Below are 24,150 nucleotides of genomic sequence, written 5' to 3' on the forward strand. Positions count from 1 at the left end.
TCTCGGGTGTTGAGCTCAGGGCCTCACACATGCTAAGCCTGTGCTGTACCACTAGCTCATACTATGACATTTAAAGAAAGAGTGGGGGACAGTGGGAAGGTGAAGATTTGGGGAAAGCTTTAGGAAAACTTAACCAAATGCTCTCATCTGGGTCTTCGAGAAACTGGAATGGAAGAGAGGTTGTGGCCAAATTCACAGCTGGATTCCATCGCCAAGAATGATCCACCAGTGCTCCGCCTATTTCAGGGTGCGGCTGCTTGAACAGGGGCCCACCTCCGCAGAGGGGCCCACCTCCGCAGAGTGTGACTATCTATGAAGGGGGGAGTAAGAGTTGTTCTTTGTGGTTCTTTTACTCTCACATATTTACTCAAGTCTCCTGGCGGCTGTCAGAGCAGACTTCCCCAGCCAAAATCTGTAAGCCAGGTGAAGAGAAGAGACGTCAATCAACCTCTGTTCTCACCTCCAGTTCAGGATCTCCACCCGTATCACCTTTCAAATCTGTAGGAAGCCTGTCCAGGAAACCGGTTCGATAAAGGGATTATGAACAGGGGCCTGGACTAGAGAGATGCTAGCGACTAAGGAGAAGGAATAAACCTTCGTCTGAAGCCTGGTTTTCTTTAGATGCCTTTTTACGTAAAAGAATTCCATGTAAAAAAGAAGAGTGAAATAAAACAGCAACCAGAAACTGGCAGCTCTCTTTTTAGACATGTTTAAACCTCATGCATCTTCAATTCTGAGGCATGCTAGTCATTAAAAGAAAACGCCACCCATATTTATTCTTAAAAGAAAAAGCAAATTGGAAAATCAGGGGAGGAAACACCACCCCCCCTCTGCGTAAGGCAAAAAAAGATCACTGTCTTTCTACCTTTGATCCTGCTGAACCTATATTGAACATCCAGGTCTGGGAACTCACACTGGGAAAAGTGAGGCGCGGGTGGCGCACAAGCAGGAGGGTTAAAGGACCCTGGGGGTAAGGCTGTGCCCCAACACACGGGGCTTAGCTCCTTTTGCCACTTCAACACCTCATCACTTTCATTTTAAAGAAGAAGAAAAAGAAAAAGAAAAAAAAAAAAAACAGCCAGTTCAACTTAATTGGGGACAATAAAATGCCAAGGTTGTCTCTAAAAGCTCTCCTCCTGACCCTTTGGTCCCCCGGGAAAAGTGAGGCTCCCGTGGCAGGAAAGCGGTTCGCACAGGAGCCTTGAGATCCCCGTGTGCTTGTGCAGCGGTGGCGCCTCCTCCCCGCGCCGCGCCTCTGCTGGGTGCGGGATGAGCGGCAGCTCGGCTGGCAGGTGTGCAGGGGCAGAGGGGACCCCGGGGCCGCGGAGCGACGGGTCCTCCCCGCAGGATCGCCGGCCCGGGGCGGCCGCCGCCTGAGAAAAACATTCCTCCAAAACAAACCCCACGGACCTCCCGAGAGCCCCACGAGGACGCGTGGGCGGAGAGGGGCGAGCGGCATGCACGAGGCGCCCCGCCGCCCACGTCGCGCCCGGGAGCGCGCGGCGGCCCCGCGCCGCCCCCCTCCCTCCCGGAGCCGGGGTCTGGGCCCCGCGGGGAGTACGCGACTGCGCTCCGTAGTAAACAAAAGTACGGTCGCCGCCCCCACGCCGGCCTGCCTCCCAGCGATCCGAACCCCCGAGACGCGAGAGACTCAGAAACACTTGAGGATTGCAGAAAATAATAACGGAGGTTGGGGAAAAAAAAGTGTGTGAGAAAGAAAAACACCCCACTACCCCCCACCAGCCTACTGCCGCCTCCCCGGGGGACGGCAGCGCCCGCCCAGGCCCGCGCTCATTGGCTGCCCAGGCGGGGACGCGGCGCTCCCATTGGTCGCGCCGACTGTCAGTCAAGGGCGGGTCGGCGCGCGCGCGCCGCCGCGGGCGGGGAGCCGCTGCAGATCCCGTAAGACGGGGAGGCTGCCGAGTCGCTGCAGTCCCCGCCGCCGCCACATTCAACAGGCAGCAGCACCGCTGTCGCGCGGCCGCGGAGAGAGAGAGAGAGAGCGAGAGAGGAGAGAGAGAGAGAGGAGAGCGCGGCCCGCGGCGTCCGCCCGTCTGCCCTTGCGTCCGCGGCGGCCCTGTCAACAGGAGCTGCCGGGCCCCGCGGCCTGCTCCGTGCCCCGTCCACGCCACGAACTCGGAGGATCCTGGAACACCGGTGGCCCGGAGAAGTTAAGTTCGGGGCGCGCCCGTGCGCCGCGCCGCGCCGCGCCTCGCTCCGGCGTGCGCCCAGTTCTCCGCGGCCGCCCCGACCCTCGGAGCGACTCCCCGGGTCGCCAGCTCCGCGCCCCCGGTGGCCGCGACTCCCGGTACTGTCCGCCGGTGGGGGAGGGGCGGGGGGTCACCATGGCCGAGGCGCCCCAGGCGGTGGAGACAGACCCGGACTTCGAGCCGCTGCCCCGGCAGCGCTCGTGCACCTGGCCGCTGCCCAGGCCGGAGTTTAACCAGTCCAACTCGACCACCTCCAGCCCGGCGCCGTCGGGCGGCGCGGTCGCCAACCCCGACGCCGCGGCGAGCCTGGCCCCGGCGTCCGCTGTGAGCGCCGACTTCATGAGCAATCTGAGCCTGCTGGAGGAGGGCGAGGACTTCGCGCGGGCGCCGGGCTGCGTGGCCGCGGCGGTCGTGGCCGGCCGGGGCCTGTGCGGGGACTTCCAGGGCCCCGAGGCGGGCTGCGTGCACCCGGCGCCTCCGCAGCCCCCGCCGAGCGGGCCGCTATCGCAGCCCCCGCCCGTGCCCCCCGCCGCCGCCGCCGCCGCCGGCGCGGGGCCGCTCGCGGGACAGCCGCGCAAGAGCAGCTCGTCGCGCCGCAACGCGTGGGGCAACCTGTCGTACGCCGACCTCATCACCAAGGCCATCGAGAGCTCGGCCGAGAAGAGGCTCACCCTGTCGCAGATCTACGATTGGATGGTGAAGAGCGTGCCCTACTTCAAGGATAAGGGCGACAGCAACAGCTCGGCCGGCTGGAAGGTGAACGCCCCGGGGGGGCAGGCGGAGGGTCGGCCGCGTGGGTGTGCGGGGCCGGGGCGCGCGCGCGCGGGGAGAGCGGGCGAGGAGTGGCAGGTGTGGCGGGGCTCGTCGCGGAGACCCGGACCTGTGGACCAGATGCACGCGTGGGCGTCCGAGAGGGCCCCGGAGAAGGCCTGTTTGGGAACTTGAGGGAAGTGCCAGAGCGGGCGTGAAAGTTTTGGAGCGAGGGGTTCCCCTCAAAGGGCTCTCCACTTGACATCCCGGACCCGCGAGGGGTCGGACGGCTGCTCCCCGCCCACACGCGCGCTCACTCTCCCGGCCTTTGGCCGCCGAGGTCTCCCTGGACCCACCCACACGCACACGCGGGGTTCGTGCTGCTGGTGGGAAGGCTAAACGCGCGGCTGGCTGAGCTTGGCACGGGCCCGCGGTTGCCGAAGGTTTCCGAAGCCGGAGCAAATTCGGTTTTATCCAGAGTGGCCTGAACAGGTGGTCGAGCGTTCTCACTCTCCCGGGCACGGGTTTCTGACTCGTCCAAGTGAGCGGCCACTGCTAGTAGGCTCTGGGCCACCTGAAGTTCAAGTGTGACCCTTGGCCGGGGCGGGAGCGGTTGAGGAGGGAGGGACCGCGTGTACAGGAAGCTAAAGCCTTTAAAGGGCCAGTGCCTCCGGGCTGGGAGGCCCCACTTTTACACGCCGGGAAGGGCTTCCACGGTTGGGCTTGCCTGGGGAGGGATGCTTTTCATTGAAAGTTCACAACCTGCTACGCGTGACCAGATGGCGCCTAGTGATTGCGCGTGCTTTTTTTAGTATAAAGCACGGACCTACCCACGAGGGGCAAGGCCGGGAGCTTCTCGTGAGTATTTGGTGGAGGTTTTAAGTAAGGTGCTCACTTTGGGAATTGCCAGAGACCTCCTGCCTCGAAAGAGGATGGCGGGTTTGTAAATTAGGTGTTTAGGGTCCTTGTTTACCTTTGGGAAGGTGGCAGGAAAGGGAGAAACCGGTGACACTGTATGGCCTGCGACACTCCTACCCTGTGGTGTAAGGGCCTGGGGCCTTTTGGAGGAGAGAATTGTAATATCGCCTAGTGGTCTCTCTCAAAGTGTAGCCAGCCCTGGCTGTTACCCTGGCTGACAGTTTCTCAGCGGCTCAGGTGGAACTTAGATTTTGAGAGCTTTCTTTTGGTCTTGGCTATGAGCAGAACAGAGATCAGTGTTTGCTGCGTGATTGTTACAGCGAGGTGGTTTCACATGCTCTTGTCATCCCTGTGGTTAAAGGAGCTAAAGGTCAACTTACATCATATGAAAGTTCTTGGAGAAGGACCCAGGGCTTGTTTTATTTTTGCCACGGTGTGTTTTAAAGATGTATACTAGACCTTACTCTTACATGCAATATTACCAGGTGTTCCAAACTAAAATATCTATTTCACATGCTCTAATTCACAAAATAGCAACTTTCTTTAAAATCCAATTTTACATAACACTTGACTTTAAGTACTTGACTGTTTTATTAATCTATGGAATGTCGTCTGTTACATAAAGCATTGCCATTAAAAACTAACCAACAACAAAACCCTAAAACCCTTTGGGCACCCAAAGTACAGTATGTACTTACGCTGTAATTTTATGTTCTTGGAAAGGGACACAACCTAATTGAGCTGGTGGGCGTGCCTCGCTTTAAGGACGAAGGCGATGTTTGGGGATTTTTTGGTTTTGCCTTTCAGGTGACATTGTGAAGATCCTCTTAACTAGAACCATAACTTGATTTTAAAAATCAGTTCTCAGAAAAATAGGTGGTTATGTCACATCTTTTTAGTTATTTATATCATTCTTCTGATTTCTAATACAAGTATAATTATTTTTTGTACCTTAAACATTTTCTCACTGGAATCAAGAAACTTACATGTGAAGTACAAGCTCCCAGAGGTGAAGGTCCAGCCATGGTTGCTTGAGCAACTAGTAAGTTTTGGAGGGGGAACAGGTCACTGTTTTCAAAGGAGCAGATGCTTGACTAAGAAGTCTGCCTGTGTAAGCTAACCCGAGCAAATGTATTTTCAGTTTGAGTAAAGGGGTATTTTAAGAAGAAACCTGAACGGCTGTAACTCAGAACTTGTCTTCTGGTTAAAGTTTTCAGAAGAACGAGCTGTGGTACTTGTTAAAACCAAGTTTCACTCTCAGATCCGAAAATTCACAAAAGGAAGAAACTATATTATGACTTACACTTAAAATCCAACTCAAAAATGCAAATCAGCCAGAGCTTAGCTGTTTTAGTATTAAGGAGAGGCAGTTTTGAGATGGGATATTTCCTGTGATCAACTGTTGAGAATTATTAATTAAACTGTGTGAGACATTAATTAAGCTGTGTTTTGTCATGTGCTTCCTGGGGCTTGCCTGAGAATCTGAAGGTCTTTTGCAAAGGGCATAATAACTGGAAAGCTGTCAGTGTCTAAACTTTGTAAAAATAGGCATAAAAAAGTAGTTCAGTGGTAGAAAAGTTTCTCAGCATACAGGATTCATTCCCTAACACTTAGAAACAGGGTGTAGTGGCACATGCCATCAGTTGGAGCACTTGTCTGTGGTCCTTGGATATACAGGGAAATGACACATACGTGTATTGACGGGGGAGACATGGAAAATAAGTGAGAATTTTAAAACTGGTTGTAGTGATACTTGCTGATACTATGGCACCCAGGAATTGGAGGCGGAGGATCCATCGTAACCTAAAAGTCATCCCTTCTGCAAAGTGCATCCTGGACCACTTTGGGCTGCATGAAAAGACAAGAAAAGAAAATGAAAGAAAAAACAACTTTCAGTGTTCAGTTAAGCATAGAGCGTACACACCTTTCCTGTTTGTGGATATAGAGTATGTAAGGTGTGTCTTGTATTGGTACTGTGTGTTCGAGCACACATTTGTGAACTACATGCATGTGTGTTGGGAGTATAGTGAATTCTCTCTCAGTCTCTTCTTACTGTGGTGTTTACAGATATGGCCAGACTGTCTTAAAAATGAGCTTGTGGCGGGGGGGGGGGGCAATCTGCCTGCTGGCTTTTACTTTGGTGCATGAAATGGGTCCTCAGGCTGTCAGGATAGGGAGCATTTACTGACGGAGCCAGTTCCCTGGCCGTGTGTCTTTAATGCTGATATTGTGCAGAACAGTCATAAGTAAGACATCAGTAAAACTTACCACTTGGAAAACCTGGGATCTTTGAAACAGCACAGTATTTGTAAATAATGAAAGTTCATTTCCATGACCTGTTTTCTCACATAGAAAACTTTCTAAAGCTTGGGAAGGAGCTTTGTGAGTAGTTTTTTTTAAGTGGCAGTTTTGAGTTGACTCTTGTTTATTGTTTTGGTAGCACACTTAATGCTTTATGGTTGGGGGTGTGGTAGTTGGTAGTGTCTTCCCTAGCATGCAGGAGGTCCTTGATTATTCCAGTGGTGGGAAGAGGAGGCAGGGGGGTAAGTTCAGGGTCATTTTTGCGGTGTATCTACCCTGGGGGATTTGAGACCCTGCTTCAGCAACAACAAAATTGTTACATTGTAACATTTAAGAGTTCAAAGAAGTTTTAGATTAAAAAAAATGAAATAGCTACTTGTTAGTTTTGGGTGAAATTTTTTTATCAATAAAACGATACTGCATTTTCTTAATATCTTCAGATTTATCTTTGGTCTGCAATTTAGACCTAATATATAGGTGAGGAGCTGCAGAAATCCCGCTGGCTGCTGTGTGGCGCGCACTTACCATTGGCTTAGGAGAGCTCTTTTGAGACCCATTGGAGGACTTTATGGGGCCTTTCCTACTTCCAATGTATTATTTTTAAAATGTCTTATCCTAAGTGTACCAGCTGTGTGTGGGCAGCCATGTAGGCCCCAAGAGGTGTTGGATCTGCAGGAACTCACAAATGGTTGTGAGCATGACGGAGGTACTGCTTCCCAAACCCTTGTCTTCTACAAGAGCAGTAACTACTCTTAACCTCTGAGCCACCTCTCCAGCCCCTATTTCTAGTATCTGGTGCTTTTTCTCTTCCTAGTCACTGAAATTACCTTAAAAACCATTCCCTCTACTTGGGGGCAGAGAGATGAAAGGGGGATAGTAAGGAGGTTATGAAGCTAAGTGTGTATCTCATTAAATGCTAAAGCATTTTTAGAAAATTGAGTCATGTACCTAGCCCCACTTGGGACACAAAAGCAGGAGGACTGTGAATTTGACACAAGCCTCTTAGCAAGGTCCCCACCCCCACCACAGTCACCACAAGAGAAAATAGACACCAGATCTGAAAAACATAAGAGCGTTATTGGCATTCTTCACCTATGAACTTTTTCTCAGCAGGAAGGACCTTCCATGTTTATTGTTATTAATCGTACTTTTTGTTGCTTAAGGATTTTTCACACATGGCACATTTTAATCAAATCCACTTTCCACCTCATCTCTTCCAGTGTCTTCCCTGTTTTCTTAACATGTTTCCTCCCAGCTTCGTGTGCTGTGGTATAACAGGCACTACATGTGCTTAACAGCATCCGGGCCTGCCTGGATGTAGGGCCATCTCCTGGAGCATTGGTAGCTTCTCGGGGCTGCATCCCTGTGGAAAACTAACTCTCCTTCCCGTCAGCCGTCAGTAGCTCCTCAGCTAAAAATGGGGCTTTAGGAGCCCCTCCCACAGCCATGCTGCACTGTTGAGTTCATGTGTACGGTGGCTGTTAAAATCTATCTGCCCCTCTTCTAAGATGATTCCTGAGTCTTGAGTGTGTTGGTGGTGACGAGATGTAGGTAGATATCCCATTTAGGCTAGATATGGGTCTTTGCAGTCTACTGCAAAAAGAAGCTACTAGGGTGAGTGTTGAGAGATGAACTAATCTGTGGTTATTAAGATCACTTAGGGGACAGTTTTTAATACGTTCATTGTTCATTCAGCATTATCATTCTAGATTCTTCTTTAGAGTCTGTGACCTAGCCAGCTACCTGTTTTGGCCCTGTAAATAGTACCAGGCACAAGGTCCATTTTGAGAAGTAGGCTTTAAAGCCAGTGAGGAAGTGGTGGTTACTCCACGCTGTTCATGCCACTGCTGCCCCAGTGGGCATGCTCTTTGCAGGCTAGCCATTGTTTAGCTTTCAGGGTTCACGGCTGGATAGGAATGTGCATGACTTTTCTCCTTTAACAGTGTGCATAGAAACTTCAGCACTAGGAAGACTAGCCAGGAGGAATGAAGTGTCCAACTTGATTTCCCCACGTCCTGTGACTTAGTTAGATATGTAGTACCTTTAGCAATAGAGTCTGACTGTCGAGGTCTGGATGGTAATTAAGAACCATACAGTAGCTAACATGTATTGTTTAGGGGAGGGACACTTACGTGACCCTGCTGAGCAGCAATTTGAAATGAGGTAGTCCCAGCCTGACACAGGTTTCTTATTTGGTAGCCTGTGGTATCTAGGAAGGCATTGTGCCACTCCCCCGTTTGTTATAGGGTAATATCTCTTAAATGCCTCTTACATGTGTATTGTAGGCAGCAGCATTAGGTTTCTGTATGGCTTTTTCAAATGTCTTTAGTGTTAGTTACCCTACCCCATGATTCCTCCTACCCTGCCCTCCCACCTCTAGCACAGTTATTTTTCCTATTACTTCCTTTTCTGCCTTCATATAGCTGAGTTCTATTCCCTTCTCTTGTAATTCAAACCCTCTGGCCTCTTGGCTAATTTCCTGATTTCTTTAATTTCCTATTTAAACACATCTAAAGAGTGACAGCTAGCAGTCACATTTGAAAGAGAGCATTCAGGGTTTTGTCTTTCTGTGTCTGTATTACCTCGCTCAGAATGATTATTTCCAGGTCCATCCATTTACCTGTGAATTTTATAATTGAGTTTTCCTTTACAGCTGAATGTTATTTCATTGTGTATCTGCTTCATTTAAAAGTGATGGCTATTAAGTCTGACTTTAATCCCTATGGATTGTGAACAGCTGCAGTGAACATGGGTGAACTAGATGATATGCTAGATCTATTTCTAGCTTTTCGAGGCTGCACCACGCTCCTCGATATCATGGATGTCTCAGTTTGGACTCTGTTTTACATGTTTTTGTTTTTTGTTATGACAGTGTCTCACTGTATATCCCAGGCTGGCCTAAGAACTGACTGTGTAGACCAAGTTGGCTTCGAGCTCAAAAAATCACCTGCTTCTGCCTTTCAAGGGCCAGAACTAAAGTGTTCCATTGAAACACCCAGGTGTAGTTTGTGCTGTTTGGATAGTGGTGCCCTTTGCTGTACAGAATCTTTTAGTTGAAGAGGTTCCATATGTTAATTGTGATCTTAATGCTATAGTCCTTTCCTGGGCCTAAAAACGTAATTCTGCTTCCCTCTTTAACAGGTTCAGGGTATCCTTGATCGTTGGGAGTTGAATTTTATGCGTACTGAGGAGTGAGGATCTGGTTTCATTTTTCTACTTTTAGCTATCCAGTTTGACCAGCACCATTTGTTGAAGATGCAATCTTTTCTCAATATGTATTTTTAACCTTTTTGTCTATAGTTCATTGGCTATAAGGGCATTCTGTCTACTGATCAGTGTGTGTCTTGATATTATTATCCTGTTGTTTATTACTTTAGCACTCTATTATGACTTGAAATCAGAGATGGGGAAGCCTTCAGTACTTTTTATTGATTGTTTTTGCTGTTTTGGGTCCTTTGTGTTTCTGTGCAAGTCTTGAGATTGTTATTTTTTTTTTTCCTTTTCTTTTTGTGAAGAGCTTTTTGAAATTTTAATGGTGATTGTGTTGAATCAGTGGATTACTTTGGGCAGTGTCTATTGTCCCATCAATACTACTCGTCTGTGACTCTGGTAGTCTGTTTCTATCTCATTGTTATGAGTCTGTTTAAATTACTCATCTTGGATTAACTTTGTCTTTTTGAAGTTTTACTAGTTGGGATAAAGATTTGTTGTCATAATCTTTTCAAAAACCCAGTTCATTTCACTGATTCTTTGTACTGATGTTTTTAGTTTCTATTTCGTTAATTTCAGCCTTTTTTTTTTTCAGAGGTTTCAAGTTACTAACTTAGGATCGCGCTCTCTCTCTCTCTCTTTTGTAGTCTTGGCTCTTCCAGACTTGCTTTGTAGACCAGGCTAGCCTCGAGCTCAGAGAGATCCTCCTGCCTCGGCCTCCCCAAGTGCTGAGATTACAGGTGTGTGCCACCATGCCTGGCTAAATCTCTTGTTTTTTTTTTTGTTTGTTTGTTTGTTTTTGTTTGTTTGTTTGTTTGTTTTAAGATAGGCATTTAAAATTGCATATTTTTTTCTTAGGACTCCTTCATTGTGTATCATAGATTTTGGTATGATGTGTCTTCTTTTTCATTCAGTTCCAGGAATTTAAAAATTTCCTTCTTGATTTCTTCCTTGACCCAATTGTCAGTTAAGAGTATGCTGTTTAGTTTCCCTAAGTTACAGTTTCTGTAGTTGCTTTTTGTTGTTGATTCCATTGTGGTGTGATGTTTTCCTTTGTTTCTGAGCTACTTTGTGTCCTATATGATTGATTTTGGAGGAGGCACATTGGCTGCAGAGAACATGTATTCACATTGCTTACTTTTCTGTTGGTGTGAACATGCCATGACAAAGAGAAAAGCTTTTGTGCTGGTTTTTTGTCACCATGATACAAATTAGGGTCATCTGGAAAGAAGGAGCCTCAGTTGAGAAAATGGCCTCCCTCAGATTGACTATAGCAGCTCACTGGGCATTTTCTTGTTTAATGACTGATGTGGAGGGTCCAGCCCACTGTGGGTGCTGCTACCCTTGTGTGGGTAGATGGTTGTGTTGAAAGCAATCCCAGCAAGCCAGTAAACAGCATCCGTTTGTTGGCTCTTGCTTCGGTTCCTCCGTCCAGGTTCTTTTCTTGAGTTCCTTTCTGGTCTTTCCTCTGTTGGCTTCACTTGTTGGGGTTTCTCAGTGTCTTATCACAGTAATAGAAAGAAAACTAAGAGAGGTTTGGTTTTGCCTACAATGGCAGGAGGATAAAGTTGATCATGGTGGAGAAGGAGTGGCAGCAACTAGAGAAAACAGTGCTATTGGAACAAGCAGGCTGGTGACTTTTATCTACAAAGAGGGAGGGGGGAGAGAGAACAGAAAGTGGGAGTAGGGTTAAGGCTATAAACCTTCAGAGCATACTCCTGGTAATATCTTTCCTCCAGAGCAGTTCTTCATTATGAGCCATTACTATAGGACTCATAATTTTTGGAGAAGATATGTTAAAGCTGTGTTTGTTTGGTTGGTTTTTTTGAGATGGAGTTTCTCTATGTAGCCCTGGCTGTCCAGGACCTTACTCTGTAAAACAGGCTGGCCTCGAACTCAGAGATCTGCCTTCTGTGTATTAGGATTAAACATGAGATCCCAATTGTGCCTGACCCATGTCTGTTCTCGTAAAATGAGATGTTTATTCCTTCTTACTCCCCATTTTCTTCCCTTCCTTTTTCCCTTTATTTCTTCTGTTTTATTTTATTTTTTCTTTTAGATTGTGGCTTATGTAGCCAAAGCTGTCCTCAAAGTCAGTATATAGCTGAGTGAGAATCGCCTCAAACCCCCAGTCTTCTGACATTATTCTCCCAAGGCTGAGATAGACGGGTGTGCTGCCACCCCTGGCTGGAAATTCTAACTTGAAGTTTGCAACCTCTAAATACACTTTTGGCAGTTCTGTGAATGAGTTAATGAAATGCTTTGTAATTTTTTAAGTGTGAGCTATTGCATTAGTTGTATGTTAGAAATCTTTTAACGCACTATAGAGGTCTCACTACAGTGTGTTGTTATCCACTAGCCAGAGTACAGGAATGAGATACTTCAGTTGATACTAACGCTGTTAGATGTCAACAGTGCCAGTTGACTAGATTACATACGTTCAAAGCCCCAGAGTAAGTCTGGTCAGCTTGTGATGAACCAAATAGTTTGCTCGCCCTGGGCAAGCACTTTACCACAGGGCTATCTCCCAGTCCTCTTTGCCTTTTTTTTTTTTTTTTAATTTTATTATTAGTTACATTTTATTAACTCTGTATCCCAGCTGTATCCCGCTCCCTTATTCCCTCCCAATCCTACCCTTCCTCCCTCAGCTCCTCCCTGCCCCTTTCCAAGTCCACAGATTGGGGAGGACCTCCTCCCCTTTCGTCTGGCCCTGTTTATCATGTATCTTCAGGATTGGCTGCAAAGTCCTCCTCTGTGGCCTAGCAGGACTGCTCCTTCCTTGGGGGGTGGGGAAGTCAAAGAGCCAACCATTGAGTTCCTGTCAGAAATAGTCCCTGTTCCCCTTACTATGGGAAACCATTTGGTTATTGAGCTACCACGAGCTTTGTCCGAGCAAAGGTTCTAGGTTATATCCATATATGGTCCTTGGTTGGAGAAATAGTTTCAGAAAAAAACCCTGTGCCCAGATATATTTGGTCCTTGTGGAACTCCTGTCCTTTCCATTTCATACTAACTCCTCTTCTGCTGGAGGTTTGGGCCTTTTTTTGAACAGGATCTTAGTGGCTCAGGCTGACATTGAATTTAAGACCTTCAGCCTTCCCAGTACCTGGTGTTACATAAAGCAGTGTGCCATCAAGCCTGGCTGCAGTAAAACTTACATTGTAGCATAAAAGGCATGCATGCAGATGTATTTAAAACTAAGCTATTTTAGACACAGTGAAGCTGCTTTAGTAGTGTATGTATACCACACTAGAAGATATTTCACTGGAAAGACACCCTGCTAGGGAATGGGAGACAGTTAAAATGCAAACAGACTGAAGAGCCCACTCCTGGAAGGTTTTATGTGTGTGTTACCTTTTATGTGGAGAAAATAACTTTTAGAACACACTAGTTACTGCATTTGCATCATGGTTTATTAAACCAGGCTAAAGAATCAACTGATTTAAAACTTTTGAGATGATATTTACTATTTTAGATCCAGTGCAGTTACCCTACCTGTTACCCTACCCTACCCTGCCCCACCCTCTTCAGTCCTCTCTAAGTAGAAAGATAGTATCAAATAGCTTTGACCTTTAATTTGTGTCTCTTCTTGATTGTAATTTGCAGTAGGAAAAGTATAGGGTATAACCTGTTTCAGGGAGGAGAGGTGGAAGTCAGTTTGTATCTAGAGGGAGGAGGACCTTTTCTACCAAGATCCCTACACTTCTGACATATTTAGGTGAGTTTTAATTGTTGGGATAAAAAGGTCTACCTTGTAGAGAGAGTAGTACCTCTGGTGTCCCGTCTACAGCACAACACCCTTGAAAATTGTTGCTGTGGTCAGGAAGCCGAACTTGGCCACACATGGAAACCTTGAGGCTGCCCCTTTTCTCACTATGGTTTAGTTCCAACGACTTTCGATCTCTGCAAATCAAGACTCTGCCTTGGTGTGATATTAGTCTTAATTACAGTGTGTCATTGTGTGCAGCCTAAGTTAAGAACTGATTCTAATGACATACCCAGGACCTCAGCACCATGGAGAACTGCCCAACTTCATCTGATAAAAGTGATACTATGGTTAGGAGAAGGATGAGGAGTAGTCTTCCAGTCTTCTCCTGTTGGAAAAAAGAGATGTCTTGACTACCTGGATTTATTCTTCATAAATTTGGAAAATAGGTCATGGCTTTGTGAGTTTCTGCTTGTATTAGACCAGAAATTTTTATAAGTATTCAGTTGGAGGAAAAAAAAACATTTTTCTTTCTGCTTACAACCATGCTTCTCTGTCTTTTAAGTTGTTAAAGCACTAACTTGGCGGTGTGAGGTACCATCATTATTGAGTTTCCCAGTTAAAACTTTGGAAAGTAAGTAAGTAAGTGAGTGAGTCTGACAGCTGAGCTCACACAACAGGCTCTCTTTTGTAGCTGCTGTAGAGAAGCCAAGGAACATGGTTATCCATGAAGTCAAGTTCAGGTCGTAAGCAGAGGAGAAGCCCAACAAAGGGGGGGGGGGGAAGGGAAACTCTGGTTTAAATTATGTGGGAAGATAAAGAATTGTTTTTCAGTGGCCCAGCATTCTGAGGAATTAGCTGAGGCCTGGAGATGGTGAGCTTTTCCTTTTATTAGCCTCCCTTCCTTTTTATATGTCTGTTTTTGTTTAACAATCCTCCCTCTCCCCAAAACCTTTAAAAATTTTTATGTATGAGTGTTTTACCTGCATGTGTGCAGTGCCTTCGTAGGCCAGCAGAGGGCACAGATCCCCCGGTATTGCAGTTACATATGGTTGTAAACTACCTTGGGTGCTGGGAATTGAACTCGAGTCCTCCACAAGAGTAGCCAGTTGGTGCTGTTAACTGCTGAGCCATCTCTTTCCCTTTGTTTTCATTTTTAAATCTAGAAAACTATTGTCTTCCCCACAGTGCTTTACCCTAGAAGCCTGCCATGTAGGTGGACCAGCGGGGGAAAAAACCTTGCCTGAGTGAGGTCTTCACACACATAGAGGGTCTTTTTGCCTTTGCAGGTGGCAAAGGCAAGAGTTAGAGACACTTCATTCTGTATCCGAGGAGCCGTGCATTGAGATTTTAAGTCTAATTTGGGGAGAGAAATTACAGAATCACTTCCCAAACTTACAAGTAATACATCCTTGAAAGCTTGAAAACAAACCCCTTTAAACATTTGTAAAAGTGTCAGATGCTTGAGACAGTTTGGTTGCTTAAAGTCAGGATCAAGGGAAAAGGTGTAACTAGAGATCCTATTTTGGCAGGTTCTTGAGTTAGTAATGGTCAAATGTTGCCTCTTGATTTGATAAGTTTTACTATGCCATGGCCTTCAATGTAGGGCTGCATAGAGACTGTCAGGTGGTGTGTGTGTTCAGGCACTGTAACTTCCGTCAGATGGTGTAGTTTTATGGCTCTTGCAACAAGGCTTGTAGACTCACAACTGTCACAGAAGTGAGACTACACTGTTTTGCTTCAGTCCTGTGCCTTTAACACAAGCCCAACAACTTTAGGACAGGAGCTACAGTGACCTCCTGTGTGAGTCTCTACAGGGCTGATTGCTGAGAGCGGGGAGGGAGAGGAGGAGGAAGGGGAAAGGATGCCAAGGAGAGGGAAGCTGGTAGAACTTGTAACTGTCTGCTGAGGTTGTCTCTGTGTTGGATCACTAGCAGATTGCATCCCTACATTTAATGGAAGATACTACTTTTTTGAATACAGAGATAATAGAGGCCATCATAAAATTTACATGCAACGAATGAAAAAAAAAAAAAAACCCTGTATACCATTTTACAACCCCTCCCCCTAACGTGTGATTGAGTGGGTTTCTTTCAGTCAGCATATTAGAATTTAATTTTCTCTTTGGTGTCCCATTATGGTGTTTGCATACATCCAATGTGAAAGGTCCTTATACTTTATTCTCTCTCTTTTTCTTTGTGTGTGTGTGTGTGTGTGTGTGTGTGTGTGTGTGTAGCACTTTCTTGAGATGAAGTTGGTGAAAGAGACTGAATTCTGTAGATCTCAGAAGTATTTGTACACAAGCTTTCAGATTATTGTAGAACACTTATTTTTTGTTTATTTAGAGACAGGGTCTTAGGGTAGTGCAGCCTTTTTTGTTTTGACAATGTTGCTCATAGTAGTCCTTCCATATGGTTCTCATTTAGTGATCTAGGCATTCCACCTGAAGGTGAGACCGGGTCTCTGTGGTTCTGCTAGGCGTGCTGCTGCTGTGTATAGCCCAGACGAGCTGGGAACACATGCTTTTCCTGTTCCAGTTACTTAGGCAGGTGCCACCACTCCTGCCTGTGACCTGTGACTGTTTAGTTGAGTACAATGGATGGAAATGAAGGCTCCTTTACTTTTTTCTTGGTTACGCGTCCTGTCCTGTTGAGCTTACTTGTTTGTGGCTTGTTGAGATTATTTCAGCACTCAACTAGAAAAAATTATTTGGGTGGGAATGTAGCTTGTTAGTAAAGGCACACATCAGGCTCTGGGTTGGATTCTCCAGAGATTGATTGATTGATTTTGCTTTATGAGTGTAAACTTACAAAGCTCTGAGGTGCCTTTTGCGGAGCCTTCTGCAGAAAAGCTCTGGTAGAGGATGGGCATCCTTGCTCTGTAGGCTACCTTTGCCATGGCCTCAAGCAAACTGTGGCTATCTTGTCTGTGAAAAGTTTAGAGCACATCATGTTTTAAAATCCACTATACTGAAACAAAGTGGCTTGTTAGGTGGTGATTATTGAGCAAATGAACTTGAGTGTTCCTAGGACAGCAAAGGTTTCAAAACGCTTGAAGCTTTTGGATTTATTATTTTACATTCTGTTTAAAAATACATTGCTAGTGTGTTAGCCAAATGTGGACCATGAGAAATGGTATTCTGCTTGGGAGTTTGACATCCTTCAATTTAAGTGGAATCCCCTTTTTTTTTGTTTCCTGTGATAGCATGGGAAAATACAGACAACCAGAGGCGGAAAAAGATGGGGGTGGTGGGTGGGTAGGGGCCATAAGTCTGGGTTGCACAAAGAAGGTATTGATGACATGACTGGGTGTGGTGAATTGTCACACACTATAGAAGTTTGAGACTAAGAAAATACTTGGTTAAATGTAGAACAAGAAAATTCTGTAATTATATTTGGTTTTATTTTTCAGTTTGGAATTGTTTTTAGGATTTCAGTTAGACTTGAAATCCTTTAATTATTTTGCATTCATATATGTATACATGCATATGTGTTTATATGTTATTTATATATTTATATGGATATAGTCACAAATATATACTTACTCATATATGTATACACACACACATACATACCAGACCATTTCGTACTAACAACAGTGAAAGAGCTGAAAAAGAGCTGTTTTGCTGCTACACCACAGAATTACATCTGCTTTCTAAATTAATCAGAAGGACCATAAATAATTAGTCTTTTTAAATTGTCTTAGAATTCAGATATCCAGAAGTGGAGACAAGTAGTTACGCCAGAGTTCTATAATTACTATCTTCTAAAATCACAAAGCCAACTTTTGCTGAAAGCGCTTTGAACATCCACCCTACAGTGTGTCTGTGGTCTTGCTTTTTGTTTCTCCATTTCTCATCAAAGGCTGACATTCCAGGTGAAACCTGGTGAAACTGCAGGTCAGACAAATCCATGTGTTTTGTTTTGTTTTTTTTTCCTTCGTTCCCAACATGTGGCCAGCCTCTAGGCTTTGGGAAGTAGAAGCTAGGTGGATTGGTAATGAGTGGATTTGTAGCTTCCTGCTTCTGCCTCCATGGCTTTTCATCTCCTCTTTCTAATTTAAAGTATTTGTAGGAGTAAATTTCACATTGCTGGCGGCTAGTGTGAGTTTAAATATGCTGTAATGCCACTGTGTTTGCTCTCAACCTTTGTATCGTTAATAGAATTAATCCTGTTAAGAGACATTTGCATGTAGAAGAGTCAGTGTTTGACAGATAATCTGGGCATTCTCGGTATTGCTGTCACTTGTTTCCGAGTTCATAGGCTATAGCTTAAGGGTTTTTAAACTTACTGAACTTGGTAAAGTATGAAGAGTCATGGCATCAGCTTAAACAGATTTGGGGGTTTTTGTTTTGTTTTGAGACAGGGTTTCTCTGTGTAGCCCTGGCTGTCCTAGAACTTGCTCTCTAGGCCAGGCAGCCTTGAACTCAAAGATCCACCTGCCTCTGCCTCCTTTTTTTTTTTTTTATATGTTTGTTTTTTGTTTTGTTTTAAAGATGTGGTCTCATGTAGATTGCTTTAGTCTCAAATTTGTTATGACCTTGAAGTCTGCCTTCACCTTTTTCTTAAGTTGCTAGGATGACAAGCATGGGCCACCAGAATGGCTGGAACATATCTTTCCTTTTACCCATCTTTCTCCTTAGCGACCCTCTCTCTGGTGTGTGTACACTTAAACTTGGCATACTCCTGCCTCTGTCTCTTGAGTGCTGGGGTCACAAGCATGTGCCATCCTGCTTGACCCATGGATGTCTTTCTTTACATCTTGACGTTTCCTACAGTTTCATTTGGATTTTGTTCTTTCATGCAGGCTTCTGTCAGCCTTTTTCACCCCCAGCCATCCCTCCCTACCCCTATAACCTTTCCTTCTTTCTGTTGGAGGCAGCAGTCTTCACTCATGTCATTCCACTTGAGCTTTGATTGGTGGGGTGTGTGCTTCAGACTCCTGCCTTTTCCTACTTAAAATTTTGAGTGATGATAATTGGCTAGCCAGTGTCAGTGTCTCTAAAGCATGCTTGGAGGTCTGTGGACCGTAGGTGCTGGGATGTTAGGGTCACTTCAGAACTATCAGAATTGCCTCTGACATTTGCTTTTTCATAATACTGTCAAGAGCCTCACACAAAGCTTTACTTTTGTAGGAAATATTAGGAGTCTTAGTCTGTTTCTGGATTGCTAACCTTTAGTGTTCATATTTTGACAGTCACCTCCCAGCTGTAGCAGCATCCTCATCTGTAAAGTGGGATCAATAATGCTACTGGGAAATACTGCAGGACAAGTTGAGACGCTCCAAGAAAGAGGCTGTGGAATTATGCCATGTCATGCTTGTTAGCATTAAAAAAGTACTTGGGCTTCGAATTCAAGGAACTAAGAGTCTGCTGTCTTCAGGAGTCTGTGGAACACTTTCAAATATAAACAAATCAGAACCAAAGAATAACCCATACTACACAGACACATCTTTTCAATTCTGTAGGTTAAGGCTATTCTAGGGCCCTTGTGGGGTTCCGTTGTTATTTGTTGGTTGGTTTTATAGACAGGGCCTTCACTCTGTAAATCTGTTTGATCTGGGCTCTTCTGGAGCTCAGAGATAGAATTTATCTGCCTCCCGAAGGTGGGATTAAGTTTGTCTTACCACTACTGCTTCTTGGAGTTTATGCTTTAGAGGAACGTTGGTTGGGCTGGGGATACCTGGAAACATAGAGAAGGCAGATTATGTATGTGCTTATAGAGAGCCCTGCCTTCTTGAGGCCGAGGCAGGAGGATCATGTGAGCACAGGCGTTTGAGGCCAGCCTGGACAACATACTGAGAGTGGGGAGGGAGGACAGGGATGCAGTTCAGTGATAGAGAACTTGTGCAGCTTGTGGAAGGCGCTAGGCTCAAGCTGCAGTGGAGTGAATGAGAAGACAAGCTGCATAACCAGATTGCTGTCATAGGAAGTGCTGTGTACTCGAGCTGTAGCAGGAAGAAAAACTATCTTAACTTAAAAAGGGAAATTCTAAGGTAAAATAAAATTAAGGGATAGAGAATCCATTAACTCAGAATTTTATAATACATGCACTAACAGTCCTGTCTAGCCCTGACTGCCCTTGGATTTCTGATTGCCCTGTCTTAGATTGCACGCCTGCCCTAGTTGACTAGAGTTTGGGTTTTGGTTTTGTCCATCCTCCCTTTTTCTTTCCTTTTTTTCTTTTCCTTTTTGGTGCTAAGGATTGAATTCAGGGCTTGATGTTTGGTGAGTATATACTGTGACCCTGAGCTATACACCAAGCCATTAACTACATGCTAAAAAATAATAGCCTTGGCTATCCTGGAATTCACTCTTTAGACCAGGCTGGCCTCCTACAACCAGGCTGGCCTGGTCTAAAGAGTGTGAGTCATGGAGATCTGCCTGCATCTGCCTCCAAGTGTTGGGATTAAAGGTGTGTGCCACCCTGGTCTTTTGGTTGTTTGGTATTGGCATCTAGTGATAGGGACCAGAGGTGCTGCTGATCCCACAGTGCACAGGACAACAAGGAGTTACAACAAGGAGTTAGAGGCTGAGAAACTGCTCCAGGCAAAATAACTTTCTTTTTCTTTTTCTTTCCTGAAGTAAAATCTGCTCTGTGGGGCAGGAGAGAGGGCAGGTGAGGTGGCTTAGCAGGTAAAGGTGCATGACACCAAGCCCGGTGACTTGAAGTTTCAATGCAGAAGGGTTCATGAGGAAGGAAACAACCAACTCCGGCAAGTTTGCTCTGACTTTCATTACCTAAAGCTAGAGGAGTAGATGGGACCCCAGGTCTTTGGACACTGGACAGAGCCCTGAAGGCTAGACTGTCACAAAGGACACAGTCGTGGTCTCTGCCTCTGCTGGCAGACAGCGGCATGCTTTCTTACTTGCTGGACCTTCCATTTACTCAGGCTTTTTAAAAAATTGTCCGAGCTACTGTCTTGGGTTTGTTGAGATGATAAGCTGCCTAATCCCTTCCCCAGCCCTCAAGCCCTAAATAAGAAAGAGTAGGACGGAAATGTTTAAACACATTTGCTTTCTGAACTCTGTTTTGTTGCTGTTGCTGTGTTAATAGCCTGTTATTATATTTACCCCTCCCACTTTTTCAAAGGCCTCTCCTTTTGTTTACAGTTTAAACCAGCAGAAGAAGTCCTGTGGCACATGGAGCTAGGTGGTCAGCGTGTGCTGCAGACAGGTCTCCATCTTCCTTCCCTTGCTGTGTGCTCACAGACAGCAGTGCTAGGTTGCTGCTAAGCACAGTTTGTAAAAAACTTTTTAGATGAGTTTGTACCACTAGTAAATTGATAGTACGAGCTATGTGCAGTATGAAGCATTATGTCTCTGTCACTTTCTCTTGGACTTGCTTCCCTTCTGTCACCACCTGGGGTGATGGTCATCTCCTCACTTGGGTGAAGCTGGTAGACCTTGAGGCTCCTCCACTGTCCTTCTCCATTGCCAATAGTTAACCTCCCGCCCCGCCCCTGCCACTGCGTAGCCTTTCCCCTTCCTTGGAAGTTTCCTGTGCCCTGTGGCCTGTGCCCAGCTTGTCATGAGTGTAGTTGGATGTAGTTTGTTTTACATCTCATAACTGTCTTACGAGGGGCACATGTGTAAGACATGCTGCCTTTGGGAGCAGTAGGTCCCGGGGGCATATGTTGGCAAAGCAGAGTCATCCTCACCCTTGCCCTCCTGCCTTTTCTGCTGTTTCCTCCCTGCTGCTGCCCAGGCAAAAGGCAGCCTGGCCCCACCTTCCTTGGGAAGCTTGTATTGAGCTCCTCCCCCAGGTTCCCCAGGCTCCCCACCCAGGAGTCTGCAACAGCTGTGCTCTTCTGGGAACTTTTTGTGGGCAAGTCTTAGCCCTGTTTGTCCCTCTCTGGAGAATTCTCTTTCCTGGCCCTTGGAAGCACCTGAGTATATATACTTTTGCATACAACTGGCAGGAAACAGACATTTAATAAATGACAAAGCACAGTTGTAATGGATAAGGGAACATAAAAATGGCTTACTATTTTGTATTATGTTTTTCTTACTTTACTTTTTACTAGTGTTCCTCTGGGAGTTATCTCACTATGATGTCTGGGACTTGGTTTGACATTTTTCTAGTACAACTTTTAAAAATAACTAGGTCCTTAAAATGTCTTGGCTATTTGCTAGTGTCACACTTAAGGGATTAGGAGCACTTGTTCCTCCTACAACAGACCTGTGTTGGATTCCTAGCACCCACATGGCAGTTAATAGCTGCCTATAACTACAGTTTCAGGGGATCCAATGTCCTTCTTTGAACTCAGGCATCAGGCACATATGTGGTACGCATACATACATTTGGGCAAAACACTCATTTACAGAAAATAAAAATAAATTTAAAGTACAGAAAGTGTTTTGCAGTGTTCTAGCTTTCTGCTCCTGAACTATGCTGATAGAAAAAAAAAATAAACGTCAGGATTTTCCCGTTGTTAATGTTTAGACAGTTTGACCATCGTATACCTCCTCCTCTCCAGCTTGGTATTCTGCATCGCCTGCCTCAGCCTCTTTAGAGCTGAGATTACAGCATGTGCAGTTGGGCCTGAGTTTAAAGAATTTTCTCAATATTCCAAGTAAAGTGGGCAGACAAGGTCATTGGTAGGCAGCTCATAGACTGTTGGTGTAAAGATACGTACTGTCACTTAGAAGTGGCCCTAGGTATGAAGTTTCAAAACTTGAGTCTCATTTGTAATGTCCGCTTCACACAAATGAATGTTTCAGTTCTGGTTAACCATGCATTTCCAAGTTCTCCCTGTAGAGCTGAGGCAGTTAGTTGGCTTGGGTTTTTGCAAGACACATTGTATGGATAGCACTGAGCAGTCTTGTTACTCAGGCAGTCAGCTACATTGTTTTCCTCATTTAAAATGTAAACTACTGGGAGGTTTTTGGTAGAGGTGAATAAAATAAGAAATAAGTGAAAGCTATTATTATCACTGTTTTAACAGAGCGTGGGGGGTGTCTGTGTGTGAGAGAGTGTATGAGGCAGGGTGGGTGGTTTGAGTGGGTGGTTAATGTTTGATAGGACAGCTTAGGCTGAGGGTGCAATCCCAGTGAAAGGACTGTCGAGAGTTGTGCACTGGGGCCAGTAAGAGCTCTTACCTGGATGCCCTCTGCCCATGATGGACATTCTGTTTTTTAAACCTTTGAAAGTTGGGTTAATTAATTGTGTGTCTGTCCAACCATGGCTGTGTGCATGTGCAGTGCATGTGCTTGTGTGGAGTCAGGACAATTTGGAGGGGTTGGTTCTCTCCCACCATGTAGCTGTTGCCTGTTGAACTAAGACTTGATAGTCTTTGATAGTCTTTCATCTGCCAAGTCATCTTGCCTAGTTCTTTAAGCTTCAGCTTTCTCTTATGGTGGACTGATGATGATGGAGGCTGGTGTGAGTTCACATGTGATCTGTATATAGTGCTTAAAGGACAGTGTCTGAAGTGTTGTTTATAACCGCTGTGCTGGCCTCTTCTGCCGTGCTCACGACAAACTTACACCACTGTCATTTACCTGGTTAGGGAACGGAGCTCTGCAGTAAACCAGGATCTTGCCAAGGTTGTGTAGCTTTGTTTGCAGGGGTCCGCTGGACCCACCACCTGTGGATCCATGCTACCATGGGTCTGGGGCATGCAGCCTTTGGCTACCCAGGAAAGAGGCAGCAACGACTGCAGTGCTGCCCATTCGGACAGAAAGGTCTTGGGGAGGGGTTCCCTGAAGCGTCCCTCCTGTCACAGGCTGTGGTCACAGTCCCTCCTCACAGTGGCCAGCCGGTCCAGTTGTAGAAGGCAGTGATTAGAGGGGAATATTTAAAGAACTGCTTATACCGTTACATTAGCTATACTTTTTTTCTGTAAAAATACTGTGCCAGAATTTCTGTGAAGATTTTCATTATTGTCACACCAGAGTATTTGTCACAATTTCAGGATTGTTTGACAGTCAGATTTTGAGTAAGAAGTAAGTGTGAATCAGACTGTAGTTTTTGAAAGATTTATTAAAGAATGTATATAAGGCGTTTTTCTCTTTTCCTCCCCATGGACCGTAATAATTACAGATTAAGTCTCTAACACTGCCCTATATTGAAGGGCGCTTACTTAGAAACATTTAATTGATTTCCTCCTGTTTCATGAAGCCGCCATTGCCATGGTTCTATGAAACTGCTAGTATACAGTCACCTTTAGAAAAAAAAAAACTATCTTCAGTTTGCATTCTCATTTTTCCTAGGAAGAGCCAAGGAGTCAGAATGGGAAGTGGTGTTTTTCTAAACATGTTGTTTGGTTAGTGTCCTTGTTTGCTTTTTCGTTACTGTCATAAAGTAGCAGGGCACTGCCACTCTGGTGCTGCCAGATGTGGTGGCACACCTTTGATCCCAGCACTAAGAAGGCAGAGGCAGGCAGACCTCTGAGTTCTAGGTCAGCTTAGTTTACATAATGAATTCTAGGCCAGCTGGGATGACAGTGAGACACCCTGTTTAACAGTAACCTTGACACAAAGTTAAAAGGCGGAAGGCTTTGGTTGGTTCACCAGTTACCCTGGTGCGCATGCCCGGGTGTGTGTGCTAGATTTATATTTAGTTCATTGAACATGGCACTGTTCATTTGTTAAAGTCTTCATGAAGTTTGTTAGTATGTAGAAAGCCATTATTACCTGTCTGTTACATAATTCTGTAGACAGAAACCAGTTAAGTTGTTGTTGCAGATGGCCAGACCAAAGTCAGTCTGTGCAGGTTTCACTAGAAAAGTTGCACAGCGAAGGCACTGTATCTTGGGTAGCTTGACTAGAAAACTTAACTTCAGTCCTGCCATTAATTCACACCGCTGTGTTGCCAGTTTCTAGTACTGTCATAGACTTGTAATGCAGACTGACAGCTTAAGTGTGTTAAATTTTAGATGCTGAATGGCTCATAAAGGTGAGTGAACCTCAGCATCAGATCTCTAGCACTTCAGTAGTAAGGACTTTGCTATAGTAGTTCTTTTGTGCATTGTTTGGATTGATTGAGCCAGGCTTGGGCTCCCGGCTCAGCCAGGCCTGGAACCTGAGGTGTTTGGGCCTCGGCTCCCAAGTGT

General features: G+C 45.6%; 1 protein-coding gene across 2 annotated transcripts in view; it reads left to right on the forward strand.

Moving 5' to 3' along the window:
- The first annotated feature begins 1,926 nt into the window (after positions 1–1,926).
- Positions 1,927–24,150, forward strand: part of Foxo1 (forkhead box O1) — a 70,246-nt gene continuing 48,022 nt past the window's right edge. For both annotated transcript variants that reach the window (XM_055596793.1, XM_055596794.1), the window contains exon 1: positions 1,927–2,966. In XM_055596793.1, coding sequence (XP_055452768.1) covers positions 2,346–2,966 — 621 coding nt within the window. In that variant the 5' untranslated portion in view covers positions 1,927–2,345. The remainder of the gene's footprint in view (positions 2,967–24,150) is intronic.

This window comes from Psammomys obesus, unplaced genomic scaffold, assembly GCF_907164565.1.
Source record: "Psammomys obesus unplaced genomic scaffold, mPsaObe1.curated_primary_1811, whole genome shotgun sequence".
Classification (NCBI taxonomy): Eukaryota; Metazoa; Chordata; class Mammalia; order Rodentia; family Muridae; genus Psammomys; species Psammomys obesus.